Source organism: Hemiscyllium ocellatum, chromosome 32 (assembly GCF_020745735.1).
Source record: "Hemiscyllium ocellatum isolate sHemOce1 chromosome 32, sHemOce1.pat.X.cur, whole genome shotgun sequence".
Classification (NCBI taxonomy): Eukaryota; Metazoa; Chordata; class Chondrichthyes; order Orectolobiformes; family Hemiscylliidae; genus Hemiscyllium; species Hemiscyllium ocellatum.
Genome location: NC_083432.1, coordinates 51688182 through 51708151, shown reverse-complemented (window position 1 = coordinate 51708151; position 19970 = coordinate 51688182). Strand labels below are relative to the sequence as shown.

The following is a 19970-nucleotide window of genomic DNA, read 5'->3' as shown; positions in this document are numbered from 1 at the left end:
ATATCCATTTTCTACAATTTCTGATAAATGTAGATGCTGCAGCATTACAGCTACCTTTAAACTTGCTTTGTCCTTTGTTCTTTTGCAAGCGGGCCCATTTCCATTAGTTTGAGCACCATGCGTGGGCATGATTTAAGTTTCCATGCGTCATCTTGGCAACATGACGCATATTACTTGCTGGATCCCATGCACCGAGAATAGCCCTTAAAGTGAATTTATTAGCTGAAAAAGAGTGTTAATTTGATTTATATGTCGAATATAGTCCCAAACATGCATTTCGGGGACAAGAAAATAGTCTTTCATATCGGGGCAATCTACAATCTACAATTTACGTTAAATGTCTTGAATATTGAAATACAAAGTGATATTTACTAATAATACCAACTTGGAGGTGTGATGACAGTGAGGATAGTACCAATTAACTGCAACAGACATAGGTTAGGAGAATGGGCTGACAAGTGTCATGAAATTTAAGTGTGAGGTGACACACTTTGGCAAAAGGGATAAGGCGAGGCAATCTAGTCTAAGTTGAACAGTTCTAAAAAATGTAAGAAACCCAGGATTTTGAGTCCATAGTTCTTTGGAGGTGGTAGGGCATATTGAGAGAACAGTTGGTAGTAATTATAAATATGAGGTAATGAAAGATGCATTAAGATTGAATGAAGTTTGAGATACAGTATTGTATTCAATTCTGGTCATCATACCTTAAGAAGAAAGTGAAGATTATTGTGAGGGAAGAAAGTAATTTGCCAGAAAAGTTAGAGATTAGGGATTTTAGTGACACTGAGAAGCTAGGGATTGACTTGGAACAGGGGAGATTAAGGAGGAATTTGTTAAGAGGTATAAAAAATTATGGTGTTGGAAATGCGCAGCAGGCCAGGCAGCTTCCGAGGAGCAGGAGAATCGACGTTTTGGGCATAAGCCCTTCTTCAGGAATGAGGCTGGTGTGCCAACCGGGCTGAGATAAAAGGTGGGGGGGGAGGGGGTGGGGTTTGGGGGAGGGACACTGGGAATACGATAGGTAGAAGGAGGGGAGGGCGATAGGCCGGAGATGGGGTGGGGGCGGAGAGGTCGGGAAGAAGATTGCAGGTCAAGAGGGTGGTGCTGAATCTGGGGGTTGGGACTAAGATAAGGTGGGGGGAGGGGAAATGAGGAAGCTGGAGAAATCATACATTCATCCTGTGTGGGAGCATGACTTTCCTCCACTTACCGCACCTCCACCCTTGAATCCCTGCCCCTCCAATCGCTACCAGGACAGAACCCCACTGGTCCTCACATTCCACCCCACCAACCTCCAGATACATCATATCATCCTCCGTCATTTCCGCCACTTCCCAACAGACCCCACCACCAGGGATATATTTCCCTCCTCACACCTATCAGTATTCCGGAAAGACCACTCCCTCCGCCATGCCCTCATCAGGTTCACACCCCTCACCAACCCAACTTCCACTCCCGGCACCTCCCCCTGCAACCGCAAGAAGTGCAAAACTTGCACCCACACCTCCCCCCTCGGCCGCAATGGATCCTTTCATATCCGTCGCAAAGTCACCGGACCTCCACACACATCATTTACTGTATCTGCTGCACCCAATGTGGTCTCCTCTACATTGGGGAAACAGGCCGCCTACTTGCAGAACGTTTCAAGGAACACCTCTGGGACACCCGCACCAACCAACCCGCTCCCACCCGCTAAGGGCATGCAGGTTCTTGGACTCCTCCATTGCCAGACCCTGGCCACACGAGGAAGAGCACCTCATCTTCCGCCTAGGAACCCTCCACCCACACGGGATGAATGTAGATTTCTCCAGCTTCCTCATTTCCCCTCCCCCCACCTTATCTCAGTCCCAATCCCCGGATTCAGCACCACCCGCTTGACCTGCAATCTTCTTCCCGACCTCTCCGGCCTATCACCCTCACTCTCCCCTCCTTCTGCCTATCGTATTCCCAGTGTCCCTCCCCCAAACTCCACTCCCCTTGGCACACCAGCCTCATTTCTGAAGAAGGGCTTATGCCCAAAACGTCGATTCTCCTGCTCCTTGGATGCTGCCTGGCCTGCTGCACTTTTCCAGCACCACACTTTTCAACTCTGGTCTCCCAGCATCTGCAGTCCTCACTTTCTCCTGTATAAAAAAAATGACCAGTTTGAATAAGGTAGACAAAGAAAAATGTTAAGTGATGGTAGAAAGACTAATGGAAACAGATTTAAGTCAAGAGAAATAGGGTTGTTGCAAGGAAAAACCTTTTTTTATGATTGTCATCAACTGTGCACAAGATTGGAGGGAGTGGAAGTACTGGGTGATTTCAAAAAATGAATTGGATATGTAAGTGGAAAAAAACTTTGGGATGTAGTGGGTGAATGAAACTGATCATATTCCTCTACAGTGAATTGAAATAAATTCAATGGATTGAGTGGCTACCTGTTGTGTTGTAATAACTCTCCTACTTTGTTAATTCCAACCATTTCCTGGTGATAGTGAGTTCCATATTCCTACTGTTGTCTGTTTATAAGTTTCATGAGATGTGGGTTTCATTGCCTGAACCTACATTTATTGCTCATCTGAATTGCCTTTGAGAAGGTGAAGGTGCTTTCTTGAACCTCTGCAGTCCTGAGGTATAGGAACACCCACAGATGCTGTTAGGGAGATAGTGCCCTGATTTTAACCTTGCCACTCTGACAAAACAGTGATATATTTCCAAGTCAGGATGGTAAGTGGCTTGGAGAGGAACTTGCAGGAGTGATGTTTTCATATATCTGTTGCCTCTGTGCTTCTAAATGGAATCATTCATGGGTTGGGAAGATGTTGTTGAAGGATCTTTGGTGAATTTCTGCAGTTCATCTGGTAAATAGTAAAGACCGCTAATACTGAGCATCAATGGTGGAAGGAGTTAATGTTTGTGGAAGTGGTGCCAATCAAGCAGGCAGCCTTGTCCTGGATGGTGCTAAGCTTGAGCATTGTTGGAGCTGTGCTCTTCCAGACAAGTGGGGATTATTCCATCACATTCCTGACTTGTGCCTTTGTAGATTGTATGAAGAGTCAGGAAGAGGATACATTTCAGGATTGTGAGCCTCTGACCCACCCCTTAGCCACTCTTTTTTTTACAACTAAGCCAATTCAGTTTTTCGTCAATGGTAGCCCTCAGGAAGTTGTTAGTGGTGCATTCAATATGGTAATGCCATTGAATGTTAAGGGTTACTCTTTAGATTCTCTCTTGTTGGAGATGGACAGAGTGGCATTTGTGTGGTGCAAATATTATTTGTCATTCTTTAGCCCAGCAAAGATGTGGCACTGTAAGTAGTGACATATAAATGTTTCACAGTATTCATTTGAGTACGTGTCAATAAAGCTAATTCAATCCAACGTAGAATCTGACAGGCAGGCATAGAGTCATTGAAATGTACGGCATGGAAATAGACCCTTTGGTCCAACTTGTCCATGTCGACCAGATATTCCAACCCAATCTAGTCCCATCTGCCAGCACCTGGCCCATATCCCTGCAAATCCTTCCTATTCATATATCCATCCAGATGCCTTTTTAAATGTTGCAATTGTACCAGCCTCCACCACTTCCTCTGGCAGCTCATTCCATATACATACCACCCTCTGATGTAAATGCTGCCCCTTTGGTCTCTTTTATATCTTTCTCCTCTCACCCTAAACCTATGCCCTCTAGTTCTGGACTCCCCCCACCCCAGGGAAAAGACTTTGTCTATTTATCCTATCTATGCCCCTCATGATTTTGTAAACCTCTATAAGATCATCTCTCAGCTTCCGACGCTCCAGGGAAACAGCACTAGCCTGTTCAACCTCTCCCTATAGCTCAAACTCTCCAACCCTGGCAACACTCCCTAGGACCTTACCATTAAGTGTATGCGTCCTGCTAGGGTTTGCTTTGTAGACAGTAAAAAGAGGAAGATGTGCTTTCACAAACTACACGAGGATCTGAATGACCATTAGTCCCAGAAGTCAACTATTCCCTACTAAAAGCAAAGGATCAGCAGTAACATTCACCATGGGCACAACATTCAATAGAAAGATACCCCACCACCCCCCATCCCTGCCCCTGGAGCAAGTGGACTCCAGGACAACTAGGAGAAAGTGAGGACTACATGCCGGAGATCAGAGTCAAGAGTGTAATGCTGGGAAAGCACAGCAGGTCAGTCAGCATCCGAAGAGCAGGAGAATCGAAGTTTCGGGTATAAGTCCTTCATCAGGAATCCTAAAACGTTGATCCTCCTGCTCCTCGGATGCTGCCTGACTGGCTGTGCTTTTCCAGCACCACACTCTTCGACAACACGCTCCTTTAGAAAACCTAGGTACTTTAAAGATTGTGTGGGCAGAATACAAAGAAAAACAAACATATCCTGCTGATGCATAATGATTTGCATTAGACATCGTAAATGTGCATAACTTGAAACTTCAAATTATATTGTATGCAGGTTTATCTTTTTATAAAAGAAATGTTTGGAACAGTGTCTTTGAGCATTGTGGCTTGCCATAGTCACAGAAGCTTGAGAGCAGAAGCCATTTCGCCCACCACTTGAGCAGGTTTAGGTTTGAAGTGTTTGTCAAGGGGTTGCAGTGTTGGAGGAGGTGGGAAGAGAGTTGCATATGAGAATGAAAATTTTAATATTGATATGTGGCAAGTTTGAAATCAATTTACTATAATCTGTGTAAGGGCTTCCTGATTTATGAATGCTCATTCTTAGGAATGCAATCCCCTATAGTGGTATGATTTTAAAGATCTGACATACAACATTTTGTGTACTTACAAATAGCTCCTTTGTAGATATTTTCCTGTTGTGTTATGACTTGTGTACAAATCAACTTGCAAATGGAATCTGTTCCCAACCCAGGGACTGCCTGTGACAGGAAATTTTATAGTTCAGTTTTTTTTTCCCCAATCATTCAACTTTTCCTAACACCTAACCTGTTTAATGAGGGCTGTGCTGAAATTGAAAGTTGTGTTGCTAAGGGAAGGAAGGGATAGAATTTAATCATCATCACCACTCTTCCTTCCTATTTCTAAGACTGCTTGACAACTTTGGATAAAATGATGATGTCTGCAAGAGCAATGTGACACTTGTATAGAGAGAAAAAGTAACATTTTTTCCAACTCTTTAAATTGAAGTTATTTTTTGGTTAATATATTCTTGCTGAAAATGTCACCTCTGGAAAGGGACTTCTAAAACAAAAAAAAAGGTCATTTCATTTAAATGTAAAGATATACTTTGGGGACTACTTTCATTGTGATCTTCATGTGTTTTCACAGTTGGCTTTGAATTCTGGAAGCAGCTTTGTGCAGAACATGGTATCAGCCCTGAAGGAATTGTTGAAGAATTTGCCACTGAGGGTACTGACAGGAAGGATGTCTTCTTCTACCAGGTAGCCTACATGTCCCCTTCTATATCAGGTTTGGTTTTTGGTGGTCTCTACTGTATCAGCATCACTGTCTTCTCTTTAATGCATAGTCAACATTGATTCCCTGATAATCTTATTCTTGACTTCTCCTGTTTCTGATACACATGCTGGTCCTTGGCAACATCATTCACAAATAAAGCTTCAGGTTGTTCATGTGTGCTGATGACTCCAAGCTCACCTCACTACTTTCTCATGTCCACCACTCTCTTTAAGTGTTGTGGTTCTGCTCGCCGAGCTGGAAGTTTTTGCTGCAAACGTTTCGTTCCCTGGCTAGGGAACATCATCAGTGCTGTTGGAGCCTTGTGTGAAGCGCTGCTTTGATGTTTCTTCCGGTATTTATATTGGTTTGTTCTTGCCGCTTCCGGATGTCAGTTTCAGCTGCAGTGATTTGTATGTGGGGTCCAGGTCGATGTGTCTGTTGATGGATGTTCTTGCTGTTTCCGGGTGTCAGTTTCAGCTGTAGTGGTTTGTATATGGTGTCCAGGTCAATGTGTCTGTTGATGGAGTTTGGGGATGAATGCCATGCTTCTAGGAATTCTCTGGCTGTTCTCTGGCTGTTCTCTGTCTGGCTTGTCCTATGATAGTGGTGTTTTCCCAGTCAAATTCATGTTGCTGGTTGTCTGAGTGTATGGCTACTAGAGATAGCTGGTCGTGTCGTTTTGTGGCTAGCTGATGTTCATGGATGCGGATTGTTAGCTGTCTTCCTGTTTGTCCTATATAGTGTTTTGTGCAGTCCTTGCATGGTATTTTGTAAACTACGTTAGTTTGGCTCATGCTGGGTATTGGGTCCTTTGTTCTAGTGAGTTGTTGTCTGAGCGTGGATGTTGGCTTGTGTGCTGTTATGAGACCTAAGGGTCGCAGTAGTCTGGCTGTCAGTTCTGAGACACCAGATGCCTAAGAGATAGAACGAGGACATGCCACAACCAAAAGGACTAGCCACTCTACCATACGTCAGGAGCGTCTCAGAACTGACAGCCATTTAATATCCTTAATTGGTCTGGCCCACCAGGAGAAAGTGAGGTCTGCAGATGCTGGAGATCAGAGCTGAAAATGTGTTGCTGAAAAAGCGCAGCAGGTCAGGCAGCATCCAGGGAACAGGAGATTCGACGTTTCGGGCATAAGCCCTTCTTCAGGAATCTGGAAGATGGAAATGTGCTTCCTGAAGAAGGGCTTATGCCCGAAACGTCGAATCTCCTGTTCCCTGGATGCTGCCTGACCTGCTGGGCTCTGGAGCTACAACAAAATTATTGAATCTTAACTGTCGTGTGAAATGATTTAGCAAGTCACAAGGTAGCCAGGAAGACCTAAAGAGAGTGCTATGACAAGCGAGGAAAGGACACGAGAAGTTGTTGGCGGATAAGATTAGTGAAAACCCTAAAGCTTTCTATAGGTATATAAGGAATAAAAGAATGACTAGAGTAAGATTAGGGCCAATCAAGGACAGTATTGGAAAGTTGTGCATGGAGTCAGAGGAGATGGAATTGCTAAATGAATATTTTTCATCAGTATCCACATTGGAGAAAGACAGTCGAGGAGAATACTTAGAAACAGGCTACTAGACTAGATGGGATTGACATTCACAAGGAGAAAGTGTTGGAAATTCTGGAAAGTGTGAAAATAGATAAGTTACCTGGGCCAGATGGGATTTATCCTTGGATTCTCTGGGATGCCAGGGAGGAGATTGCCGAGTATTTGGTTTTGATTTTTGTGTTATCGTTGTCTACAGGAATAGTCCCAAAAGACTGGAGGATAGCAAATGTAGTTCCCTTGTTCAAGAAGGGGTGTAGAGACAACACTGGTAATTATAGACCAGTGAGTCTTACTTCAGTTGTGGGTCAAGTGTTGGAAAAGGTAATAAGAGATACGATTTATAATAATCTAGAAAGGAATAAGTTGATTAGGGCTAGTCAACACTGTTTTGTGAAGTGTATATCTTGCTTCACAAACCTTATTGAGTTCTTTGAGAAGGTGACCAAACCGGTGGATGAGGGTAAAGCCATTGATGTGGTATATATGGATTTCCGTAGGGCATTTGATAAGGTTCCCCATGGTAGGCTATTGCACAAAATACAGAGGCATAGGTTGAGGATGATTTTGTGGTTTGGATCAGAAATTGGCTGAATTAAAGAAGACAGAGTGGTGGTTGATGGGAAATGTTCATCCTGGAGTTCAATTACTAGTGCTGTACTGCAAGGATCTGTTTTGGGGTCACTGCTGTTTGTTATTTTTATAAATGACCTAGATAAGTGTGTTGAAGGATGTGTTAGTAAATTTGCAGATGACACTAAAGTCGGTACAGTTGTGGATAGTGTCGAAAGGTGTTGCAGGTTACGGAGGGACATAGATAAGCTGCAGAGCTGGGCTGAGAGGTGGCAAATGGAGTTTAATGCAGAAAAATGTGAGGTGATTCACTTTGGAAGGAGTAACAGGAATGCAGAGTACTGAGCGAATGGTAAGATTCTTGGTAGTGTAGATGAGCAGAGATCTCGGTGTCCATGTACATAGGTCCCTGAAAGTTGCCACCCAGTTGATAGGGCTATTAAGAACGTATATTAGCTTTTATTGGTAGAGGGATCTAGTTTTGGAACCATGAGGCCATGCTGCAGCTGTACAAAACGCTGGTGCGGCCACACTTGGAGTGTTGTGTGCAGTTCTGGTCACCACATTATAGGAAGGATGTGGAAGCTTTGGAAAGGGTTCAGAGAAGATTTATTAGGATATTGCCTGGTATGGAACAAAGGCCTTATGAGGAAAGGTTGAGGGACTTTAGATTAGTTTCATTAGAGAGGAGGTTGAGAGATACAAGATGATCAGAGGATTAGATAGGGTGGACAGTGAGAGCCTTTTTCTTCAGATGGTGATGGCTAGCACGAGGGGACATGCCTTTAAATTGAAGGGTGATAGGTATAGGACAGATGTCAGAAGTAGGTTCTTTACTCAGACTAGTAAGGGCATGGAACGCACTGCCTGCAACAATTGTAGATTCACAAACTTTAAGGACATTTAAATGGTCATTGGATAAATATATGGATGATAATGGGATAGTGTAGGTTAGGTGGGCTTCAGATTGGTTTCATGGGGTGGTGCAACATCCAGGGCAGAAGGGCCTGTACTGCTCTGTAAGGTTCTATATTCTATTTGTTTCAACCATATATCTGTGCTCTTGCTGAGGGTACATTTATTGCATCACTTTGTTCCACCTTGCCTCAATTCTTTCTTTTGCTGAAAATCTCCAAGCTGGGGTATTCCAAAACACATTCTAAAACAAGTCCCACATTCCATTTTTCATAAATTTAAGATCATCCAGTACCATGTGTCTTAAATCAGACCAAATCCCATTTGCGCATTACCCCTGTCCTTGCTGATGCAAATTGGCTCCTTCTTTTCAAATCCCACCATGGGAATACTGGCCCCTCCTTACCTCTGGACAAACCAAGGTGAATGAATCAACAATTGGTGAATATCAAGGGGTGTTTGTGTACCTGATGCTCGTGTGTCATAAATGAGTATGGACTCTTATCAATGTTTGAGTTGCGAATGGGACAATGCATTTATGAAATCATTAACAAACCTCCCCACTTCTGACCTTATGATGGAGGGAAAATAATTAATGTAATGGCTAAAAATAGTTGGGCCTAAGATCCATCGCAGCTCAGTACTGTGTTTATTAATTAGGGTATTTTTAGAGTATAGATCTCTGATGCAACAACAACTAGTGCATATATTTATGTGGGGGCTTTTCAATAGTAAAACATTAAATTTTTCATAGCAATGTTGTCCAAACAAAATAATGAGAGAAATTAGAGCAGTGATCAAAAACATACTGGAAGAAGTCAGTTTTTAATGCCACTTTAAGAGGAGAGATGTTGGTGATGGAGAAATGAAAATTAGATACACGAGAGACTAGAATTGGAGTAACACAAAGGTATTCAAGGATTGTAAAGCTATAATTTTTATCACAGCATTTATTTCCCATCTCTAACTGTCCTTGAGAAATTAGTGGCGATCTGCCTTGAACTGTTGAGATTCATTCGTTGTAGGTAGAGTCATAATGCTTTTCGAGAGGGCATTCCAGGATTTAGACTCTGTAATATTGAAGGAATGGCGACATTTCCAAGTTAGGATGGTTAGTTCATTGGAGGACAACTTGTGAAGATCTGTGACCCCTCAAGAGGGGCCTCTTGGTTCGAGATCATTCAAAAGAATCGACAGATGCAGTCTGTACAAAAGCAGGGGTCGTTAGTTTATTGAATTAAGGTACCATGAGGCAATTCTATCCAGCGACACAGAGGTTGAAGCTTCTGTGTTCCGTGGTGAAGTTGCACAATTACGTTTGAAAATTGCACATTACTATTTCTTAAAGAGCATATAAATATAGCCTTAATTACAAGAAAGACCAATCACACATTATGTGACATGATTTACAGCAAGTTAATCCAATGATATTTCCTCGGGAAGGGTTCTTAATTACAAGAAAAGTCTAATCAACTGTAATATGGTGACATGATTGAAGACAGGCTAATCCAATGGTATTCTTTGGAAAAGATATCTTATTTATGTAAATTGTCATGCCGTGTATCAGTTCAAGGTTAGTTAAATGGTCAATTAATGTGTCAGTATTCATTTTATGAAAACTCTATTGTCCTCATCTTTGAATTTCAGCTTAATTCTACAAATCAGCAGTATAGGTTCACAGGCCACTTTATAGTATTCTTTTTAAATCGAGAAACCATTTTGTGGTAAATAAAAATCTACATCTCCTTGTTGCCTAAATTCAAATTTTAGATCTTTACTTGCAGATGGTAGTATTTCCATATATCTGCTGTTCTTGTCCTTCTCTGATCGTGGTCATGCTTTTGGAAGGTGCTGTCTAAGGAGCCTTGGTGAAAGGGATAAGATCATGAAAAGACTTGAAAGTGAGGAGAATTTTTAATTGTATAACAGCAGTGTTATTATACCTGCATCAAATTGAGTACAAGTTGCTCAACTGTCTTTAGGGCAGTTAGAAATGAACAATAAATGCTGGCCTGTGGAACGTGATGCATGTTAATCAGACCATCCTAAGTTATCGCCACAACATAGGTAGATGACAAGAAGACGTTAATCAGCCATAATCTAATTGAACAACACAAACGACTCAACAGTGAATGATTTGCCGAGTATCTGAGTATCCTGTAATAACACCAAGCCTCATGCCTGTAATATGGTTGGGGCAAGTTTGTTCATGTTACCTTCCTGCAAAATAGCTTTGCTATTTGGATTTGGTTTACCATTTAATTACATTTCACTTAGCCATTAGGATTCTGATTCTACAGAACAATCTTCATCCTGTTTTCTAATTCTGAACAAAATGGAATTCACATAATGTAGGTGATTTAACTGATTTAATTGGCAGCCTAGGCAATATCTGTGGTGATAAAAAGAGTGAACTTTTAATCAGAACATCATCTAGCCAGGTGGATACACTTACCCAGACTGGTTTTAATTAGACTTCCTTTATTTGTGGAATAGTATTCAGTAAAAATTGGACAGTTAAACTGTTAAAGCAGTTAATAGTTCTAAAACCCAGCTCCATCTTATAAATGGGGTAGAATGTTTTTAAAGAAGAGGAATGTAAAAGTCTACTCAATACACAATTGAATAGCTTGCTTTTAAAATGTTTTGAAATACAGTCTGCATTAATTAATGCACCTACTTGATGGCAAGTGAAAAATGATCATGAAATCAGTACTGAAGAAATTCAAATGACTGGCAGCACCTCATATAGAGAGAAAAACAGTGTTTCAAGTCCAAAGTCATATTGAGTCAAAATATTAACTCTTGTTTAATTCTCCACAGATTATCTCAGGTGCTCAGCATCTACGGTATTTTCCTTTCACTTTGGTAAATTTGTTAAATGTTGATGAACTGTGGAGAATTTGTCAGGAGAGGGTGCTGTAGAACATATTTGTCTTTTCACAATCTGTCAGGTCCTCCGGTGGCTTTTTACCACTCATGCAAAGATGCTGGTCTGTATATATGTTTTAACCTTTTTATAATTAAAATTTTAATAGTTAAATCTCCATGCCTGTGGCTGAGAATTCTGATTTGTGACGCTTAGTTTCTTGGTTTATAAAACAGTGGTGAAAGATCTTAGCCAAGACTTGCTTTGTTCTCACAATCAGTAATCTAGGAAAAAATTGGCATTTTTAAGAGTTTTTGCTCAGAATTCACGCAAGCTCATTATTATATTGATGAATGTAAACATTTGTTGTGAACTAATTAAATCACTCAGCTCTTTTAGATTTCAATTTTATAATCAGAACTTTGCCTTAAAAAATCAAGATATTTGAGTAGTAAATAGGGTATTTTCATTAGTGCAAGTAAAAATTAGTTTATCATCATTAAATGTTTCATCTATCTCATTTATCGTGTGATTTTAAATATTGAAAGAGGTTTAACTAAACAGAATAATTTAATAATTACATTAGTACCTTCTCAGTAAATTCAAAGAAAATTAAAGCTTTTAAAACATGCCTTTCAATCCCTATGTCTAAAATAAGTTTATTTAATTTTAAAAGTCTCCTCAAAGGACCACAAATGGGCACAGTCAGTGAAATTTTTCAATGGCAGTTAATGTATTATCAGGGTGGGTCCTATTCGTGGATAGGGCTAGCTTCCAGAACAATGTTTCCCAGATCATGAGAAGTTAATTTACATGGAAATATTTGCGCTTGAAACTTCATAAGGTTTTTTGTATTGATTTGACTATTTTCAGGCAAATGATGCAACCTAAATTAGATTCTTGGCTTGTTTCTCGAGCTGACCGCAGAATTGTGTTCAAACATGGTGCCTCCATTTTTAGGAATTGCTATTGCTTCATAAATTTTCATTTCCCTTATTACATTAAGGCCTCTTGGCAATTAACCTCTTGTCTGTGGATAGAATCTGGGAACTGAGAGTCACCAGTTTGTTTGCAGCTGCTACTTCACAATCCAGAATATGAAATAGCTATATTATTGGAAAAGCAGTCACAGATTATTGCAAACACTTCCGACAGTTTCAAAGAAACATTTTTTACAATATGAATGCATTTGCCCCATTTAATCTTTTAATAACTTGTTTCTGTCTTATGCTCACAAATGTCCCTCAGGGAAGGAAACCTATCATCCTCATGATAGGTGGGTTTCCTACCATGACCTAGCAAGCCAGTAAGTTATATCAATTGCTATGAAGTCTCAACGCAGGAATGCAACCGGACAGACAAAACCAGTACTGATCTAGTACAGAAAAGACAATGGCAAAAACAGCTCTGTCAATGTTGCAGAGTCCTCCTTACTGCTAACTGGGCTGTAACACCAAAATTGAGAGAGTTGTCTCCCAGACTAGTCAAACACCAGCCTGACACAGCCATACTCTGAGTCATACCTTACAAGCAATGTCCTATCATCATCATTCTTGACTATGTTCTCTCTTATGGGCGTGATTGTCCAGCAGAAGTGGTGACACAATGATGTAAATTTAGGAAGGAATTGCCCTGGGATTTCTCAACAATTACTCCAGAACTCAAGAAGTTTTACGACCTCCGGTTAAACGTGGGCAAAGAGACCTCCTGCTGATTAGCATGCACTGTTTTCTCTCCGTTGATGAATCAGTACTGCTCTGTGTTAGACATCACTTGGAGAATGCACTGTGTGTGGCAAGGGCACAAAATGTATTCTGGGTGAGGTGGGGGGGTGGTGGTTTCAATGTCCACATTCAAGAGTGACTTGGCAGTAGCAGTACTGATCAAGCTGGTTAGGTCCTGAAGGATGTACTTGCTAGATTTGGTATGTGGTAGGTAGTGAGGGAGAAAGAGGAGAAAGTATATTTGACCTCATCCCTAACAATCTGCCGGCTCAGAAGCATCTGTCCATGACCATGTCGGTAAGAGTGACCATTTTGAGGAGACAAAGTCCTGCTTTCACATTGAGAACTCATTCCATTCTGTTTTGTGGTATTATTGCCCTGCTAAATAGAACAGACAGATCTAGCAACTCAAGACTTGGCATCCATGAAATGCTGTGGATCAGCAGCAGCAGTAGTATTATAATCCAACACAATCTGCAGCCTCCTGGCCCAACATATTCCCACACTCCATCATTACCATCAAGACAGAGGATCAACCATGGTTCAATGGAGAGTGCAGGAGGGCATGCCAGGAGCAGTACGATGCCTATCTAAAAGTGAGGAGGCAACCTATTGAAATTACCAAACAGGACCACTTGTGTGCCAAATGAGAAACAGTTAAGCCATCCTGTAAACAATGGATCAGATCTTAACTCTGCAGTGTTGCCATATCCAGTCTTGCTCCACAAATATCCCCTTCCTCAATGAAGAAAGAGCCAGACACTGTGCAAATAATAAAGCTGAAGTATTCAGCGATCTTTAGCCAGAAGTGCTGAGTGAATGATCCATCCTGGTCCCCTCCAATGGTCCCAGCATCAGAGGTATCAGTCTTGAGCCAATTCTTTTCACTCCACTTGATATCAAGAAACTGAATACTGCAAAGGCTAAGAGCCCTGACAACATTCAAGAAATATTACTGATAAGTTGTGCTCCAGAACTTGCTGCACCCTTAGCCAATCTTTTCCAATATAGTTACAACAAAGCAGGACAAATCTAATCTGGCCAATTACTGCCCCGTCAGTCTATTCTCGAATATCAATAAAGTGATAGAAGATGTCATCAACAGTGCTATCAAGCAGTACTTAGCAATAACCTACTCACTGATGCATAGTTTGGGTCCTGTGGGGCCAGTCAGCTCCTGACCTCATTACAGCCTTTTGTTTAATCATTGACAAAAGATTTTAATTCCTGAGGTAACATGAGAGTGATTAGCCCTTGACATCCAAGCTGTATTTAACCATGTGTAAATCAAGAAGCCGTAGCAAAACTGGAATCAATTGGTATCAGAGGGAAGAGTTTCCGCTGGTCAGAGTCACACACCTGGCACAATAGGTGGTAGTGGTTATTTGAAGTCAGTCATCTTAGCTCCAGGACACACCTGCAGGAGTTCCTGAGGGTAGTGTCCTAGGCCCAACCATCTTCTACTTCAACAATGACCTTCCTTCCATCATAAGATCAGAGTGGGGATGTTTGCCAATAGTTGTACAATGTTCAGCACCATTTGCAACTCCTCAGGTGCTGAAGCAAACCACGTCCAAATGCCACAAGATCTGGACAATATCCAGGCTTGGGCTGACAAGTGGCAAGGAACATTCATGCCAAACAAATGGCAGGCAATAACCGTCTCCAATAAGAGACAACCTAACCACTGCCCCTTGACATTCAATGAAGTTACCATCATTGTACTGGACTTGCCTCATAAATACGGAGACTACAAGAGTAGGTCAGAGGCTAGGAGTGCTGTACTGCTGATTCCCAAAGCCTGTCATAGAACATAGAACAATACAGCACAGAACAGGCCCTTCGGCCCACGATGTTGAGCCGAACATTTGTCCTAGCTTAAACACCTATCCAATTGCTGCTTAAAGGTCACCAATGATTCTGCCTCTGCCACTCCATCAGGCAGTGCATTCCGTGCCCCCACCAGTCTCTGTGTAAAGAACCTACCCCTGACATCCCCCCCCCCCCATACCTTCCACCCTTCACCTTAAATTTATGTCCCCTTGTAACACTCTGTTGTACCGGGGGAAAAAGTCTCTGACTGTCTACTCTATCTATTCCCCTGATCATCTTATAAACCTCTATTAAGTCACCCCTCATCCTTCGCCGTTCCAATGATAAAATGTCCTAGCACACTCAAACTATCCTCGGACGATCTATTCTCCATTCCAGGCAACGTCCTGGTAAATCTCCTCTACACCCTCTCCAAAGCTTCCACATCTTTCCTAAAATGAGGCGACCAGAACTGCACACAGTACGCCAAATGTGGCCTTACCAAGGTCCTATACAGCTTCAACATCACCTCACGACTCTTGAATTCAATCCCTCTGCTACTGAATGCTAATACACCATAGGCCTTCTTACAGGCTCTACCCACCTGAGTGGCAACTTTCAAAGATCTATGAACATAGACCCCAAGATCCCTCTGCTCCTCCACCTTACTAAGAACCCTACCGTTAACCCTGTATTCCACATTCTTATTTGTCCTTCGAAAATGGACAACCTGACACTTGACAGGGTTGAACTCCATCTGCCACTCCTCAGCCCAGCTCTGCATCATATCTAAGTCCCTTTGCAACCGACAACAGCCCTCCTCATCATCCACAACTCCTCCAATCTTCGTATCATCTGCAAATTCACTGACCCACCCTTCGACTCCCTCTTCCAAGTCATTAATAAAAATTACAAACAGCAGAGGACCCAGAACTGATACCTGCGGAACTCCACTTGTAACTGGGCTCCAGGCTGAATATTTACCATCTACCACCATTCTCTGACTTTGACCGGTTAGCCAGTTCTCTATCCAACTGGCCAAACTTTCCACTATCCCATGCCTCCTGACTTTCCGCATAAGCCTACCATGGGGAACCTTATCAGATGTCTTACTAAAATCCATGTACACTACATCCACTGCTCTACCCTCATCCACGTGCTTGGTCACCTCCTCAAAGAATTCAATAAGACTTGTAAGGCAAGACCTACCCCTCACAAATCCATGCTGGCTGTCCTTAATCAAGTAGTGTCTTTCCAGATACTCATAAATCCTATCCCTCAGTACCCTTTCCATTACTTTGCCTACCACCAAAGTAAGACTAACTGGCCTGTAATTCCTGGGGTTATCCCTATTCCCTTTTTTGAACAGGGGCACAACATTCGCCACTCTCCAGTCCCCTGGCATCACCCCCATTGACAGTGAAGACGAAAAGATCATTGCCAACGGTTCTGCAATTTCCTCTCTTGCTTCCCACATAATCCTAGGATATATCCCGTCAGGCCCGTGGGACTTGTCTATCCTCAAGTTTTTCAAAATGTCCAACACATCTTCCTTCCTAACAAGTATCTCTTCTAGCTTACCAGTCCGTTTCATACTCTCCTCTTCAACAATACGGTCCCTCTCATTTGTCAATACTGAAGAAAAGTACTCATTCAAGACCTCTCCTATCTCTTCCGACTCAATACACAGTCTCCCACTACTGTCATTGATCGGACCTACCCTCGTTCTCGTCATTCTCATGTTTCTCACATACGTATAAAAGGCCTTGGGGTTATCCTTGATCCTACCCGCCAAAGATTTTTCATGCCCTCTCTTAGCTCTCCTAATCCCTTTCTTCAGCTCCCTCCTGGCTATCCTGTATCCTTCCAATGCTCTGTCTAAACCTTGTTTCCTCAACCTTATGTAAGCCTCCTTCTTCCTCCTTACAAGGCATTCAACCTCCCTTGTCAACCAAGGTTCCCTCACACGGCCATCTTTTTCCTGCCTGACAGGTACATACATATCAAGGACACGTCGTATCTGTTCCTTGAGAAAGTTCCACATTTCAACCACATCCTTCCCTGACAGCCTATGCTCTCAATTTATGCTCCTCCGATCCTGTCTTGCATCATTGTATTTATCCTTCCTCCCAATTGTAAAACCTACCCTGTTGCACGCACCTATCTCTCTCCATAACCAAGGTGAAAGTCACAGAATTGTGGTCACCATCACCAAAATGCTCACCCACTAACAAGTCCATCACTTGTCTCGGTTCGTTAGCAAGTACCAAATCCAATATGGCCTCCCCTCTGGTCGGACAATCTACATACTGAGTTAGAAAAGCTTCCTGGACACACTGCACAAACACCGCCCCGTCCAATCTACTTGATCTAAAGAGCTTCCAATCAATATCTGGGAAGTTGAAATCGCCCATGACTACTACCCTGTGCCTTGTGCACCTTTCCAAAATCTGTTTCCCAATCTGTTTCTCCACATCCCTGCTGTTACTGGGGGGCCTATAGTAAACACCCAACAAGGTGACTGCTCCTTTCCTATTTCTGACTTCAGCCCATACTACCTCCAAAGGCAGATCCCCCTCGAACTGCCTTTCTGTAGCCGTTATACCATTTCTAATTAGCAACGCACCCCCCTCCTTTTTTACCACCACCCCTCCCAATCTTACTGAAACATCTGTAACCAGTAACCTCCAACAGCCATTCCTGTCCCTCTTCTATCCACGTTTCCGTGATGGCCACAACATCATAGTACCGATCCACGCCTTAAGTTCACCCATCTTATTTCTGATTTCTGTCCATCACCTACAAGAAATAAGTCAAGACTGCGATGTCATACTCTCTCCTTGAATGTGTGCAGCTTCAACAACACGAAGGTGCTTGACATCATCCAAGACAAAGCAGCCTGCTTGATTGGCAGCATGTCCACATGCATTCACTGCCTCCACCACTGACACTCCATATCAGCAATGTGCCCTATCTAAAAAGTGCACTGCAGAAATTCACCAAAGATTCTTCAACAGCACCTTCCAACCCCCAAAAACCACTTCGATTGGGAAGGACAAAGACGTCAAATACGTGAGAGCACCACCACTTGCAAGTTGCCCTCACAACCACTCACTATCCTGACTTGGGAATATGTTATTGCACCTTTCCTATCATTGGGGTCAAAATTATGGAATACCTTCTCTATAGGCATTGTGGGTCAACTGACAGGGTTTTGACACCAGTGGTTCAACAAGACAGCTCACTGCCACCTTCTAGATAATCAAGGACAATCAGTGATGCCCATGACCCACAAATAAGTACAAAACACTCTCCTAAATAACCTGATTTGTCTAATTTAGCAATTTTCCTCAATTCTGTGAAAAAAAATCTTTAAAATCCTTTTCGTTCTTGGATTCTTCCTCCTCTCCCACTATTTTGGAGGTGAGCAGATCTTTAAAATTAGCTTCTTATGTAGGTTTTTGTACCAAATCTGATACTAAAGTATTTTTTAAAAAAAACTACCTGACCACAGGTTAATTAACCTTTTACACAAATATGTTAAACCAACTGTGACTGCCATTGAGATGATCCATTTGTCTGGTACAAGAGTCTACCTGCAACCAAGTGAACCTGTTCAATGAGCCTATGGTGAAGAGTACTTGGTTGCCATGTTTTCCCAAATCTGAGTTCCCTTAACACGCAATGTACAGTTGCACATTGGCTATGCTAGTGTAATAGTTATGGTGCTGGACAAGCAGCTTAGAGGTTTCAAATTAAATCTTATCATAGCTAATTATGAAATATTGTTTAATAAACCTGGTAACTTTTACAAAGCATCAAAAACAATAACCACTTTGAAGAAAAAAACATTTCACTTGTTCATACACATTTACCTCAATCCTCTAGAGCAAACTGCTCAGTATCAGCAATGTATCCCATCTACAAGATGCACTGCAGAAATTCATCAACCTGTTAAACTGATGTGAAGTTGCTCTGTTTGTTTAATTGTATATTTACAAAACCACTCATTGCATTTGACATTCTTTTATGATTCAATGGTAACTTTAATCTATGTTTGTTTAGGCAGATGATGAGCATTATATCCCAAGGGCTGTCCTACTGGATTTGGAACCTCGTGTGATTCATGCAATCCTGAATTCACCTTATGCAAACCTGTACAATCCAGAGAATATCTATCTGTCAGAGCATGGAGGAGGTGCAGGCAATAATTGGGCCAGTGGCTATTCTCAGGTGGGTATTGCTTAAAATCGTAACAAAACTACAACCCAGGGGCAATCGGTTATTAAGAAAATGTAAATGAAATCAGGCGGAATCAAATTTGTGAAAGAGATATCTTGTTTAACTAATTTCTTAATGTTCTTTGAGAAGTAAAAAGAAATGAATAAAGGGGAATGTGAGGATTTGTTGTAGTTAGATTTCCAGAAAATATTTAACAAAGTGCCGTATCAAAGATTACTGCACAAAACAAAAGCTCATGTTGTGGGTGGTAACACATTGACATGGATAGAAGATTCTTTGGCTATTAGGAAATATTGGAGTTTCCATAGTGGAGTGCCTAGGGCCTCTGACTTTTACAGTTTGCTGCTGGAATGACCTCCTGTACTCTTCATTGAACCAGGGTTGATCTTCCAGCTTGATGATAATGGTAGAGTGGGGAGAATGATGGGCCTTGAGATTACAGATTGTGTTTGAATACAATTCCTGCTTTTGCTGATGGCCATTAGTGCCACATGGTTGCCCAGACTTGAGTTAATAGATTTGTTCAAAATCTGTTCCAAACAACATGATGCAGGGTATCTTCAATAGGACTTTGTCTCACAAGATCTATGCAGAGGTCACTCCCGCTGTTGCTTGAGTAGTCTGTTGGACAGCAATTTTGGCACAAAATGTTAGTAAGCAAAACCTCAGAGTTGACGGTGATGTGCTTGGAGGTAGCAAGGACTGCAGATGCTGGAAACTCAAAGTCGATAAAATGTGGTGCTAGAAAAAGCAAAGCAGGTCAAGCAGCATCAGAAGAACAGGGAAGTTGCCGTTTTGGGCAGGACCCTTCAGGATGGTGATGTGCTTGCCATTGTTGCTTCCAGTGCCGAGGTTGATGCTGGGTAGCCTGTCTGTTTTATTCCT

General features: G+C 42.0%; 1 protein-coding gene across 1 annotated transcript in view; it reads left to right on the top strand.

The window, feature by feature from the left end:
• tubg1 (tubulin, gamma 1) overlaps positions 1–19970 on the top strand; it is a 73312-nt gene that overhangs the window by 6258 nt on the left and 47084 nt on the right. Inside the window, exons 2-3 of the mRNA XM_060848520.1 lie at positions 5275–5387; positions 18909–19076. Of these exons, the coding sequence (XP_060704503.1) occupies positions 5275–5387; positions 18909–19076 (281 nt within the window). The remainder of the gene's footprint in view (positions 1–5274; positions 5388–18908; positions 19077–19970) is intronic.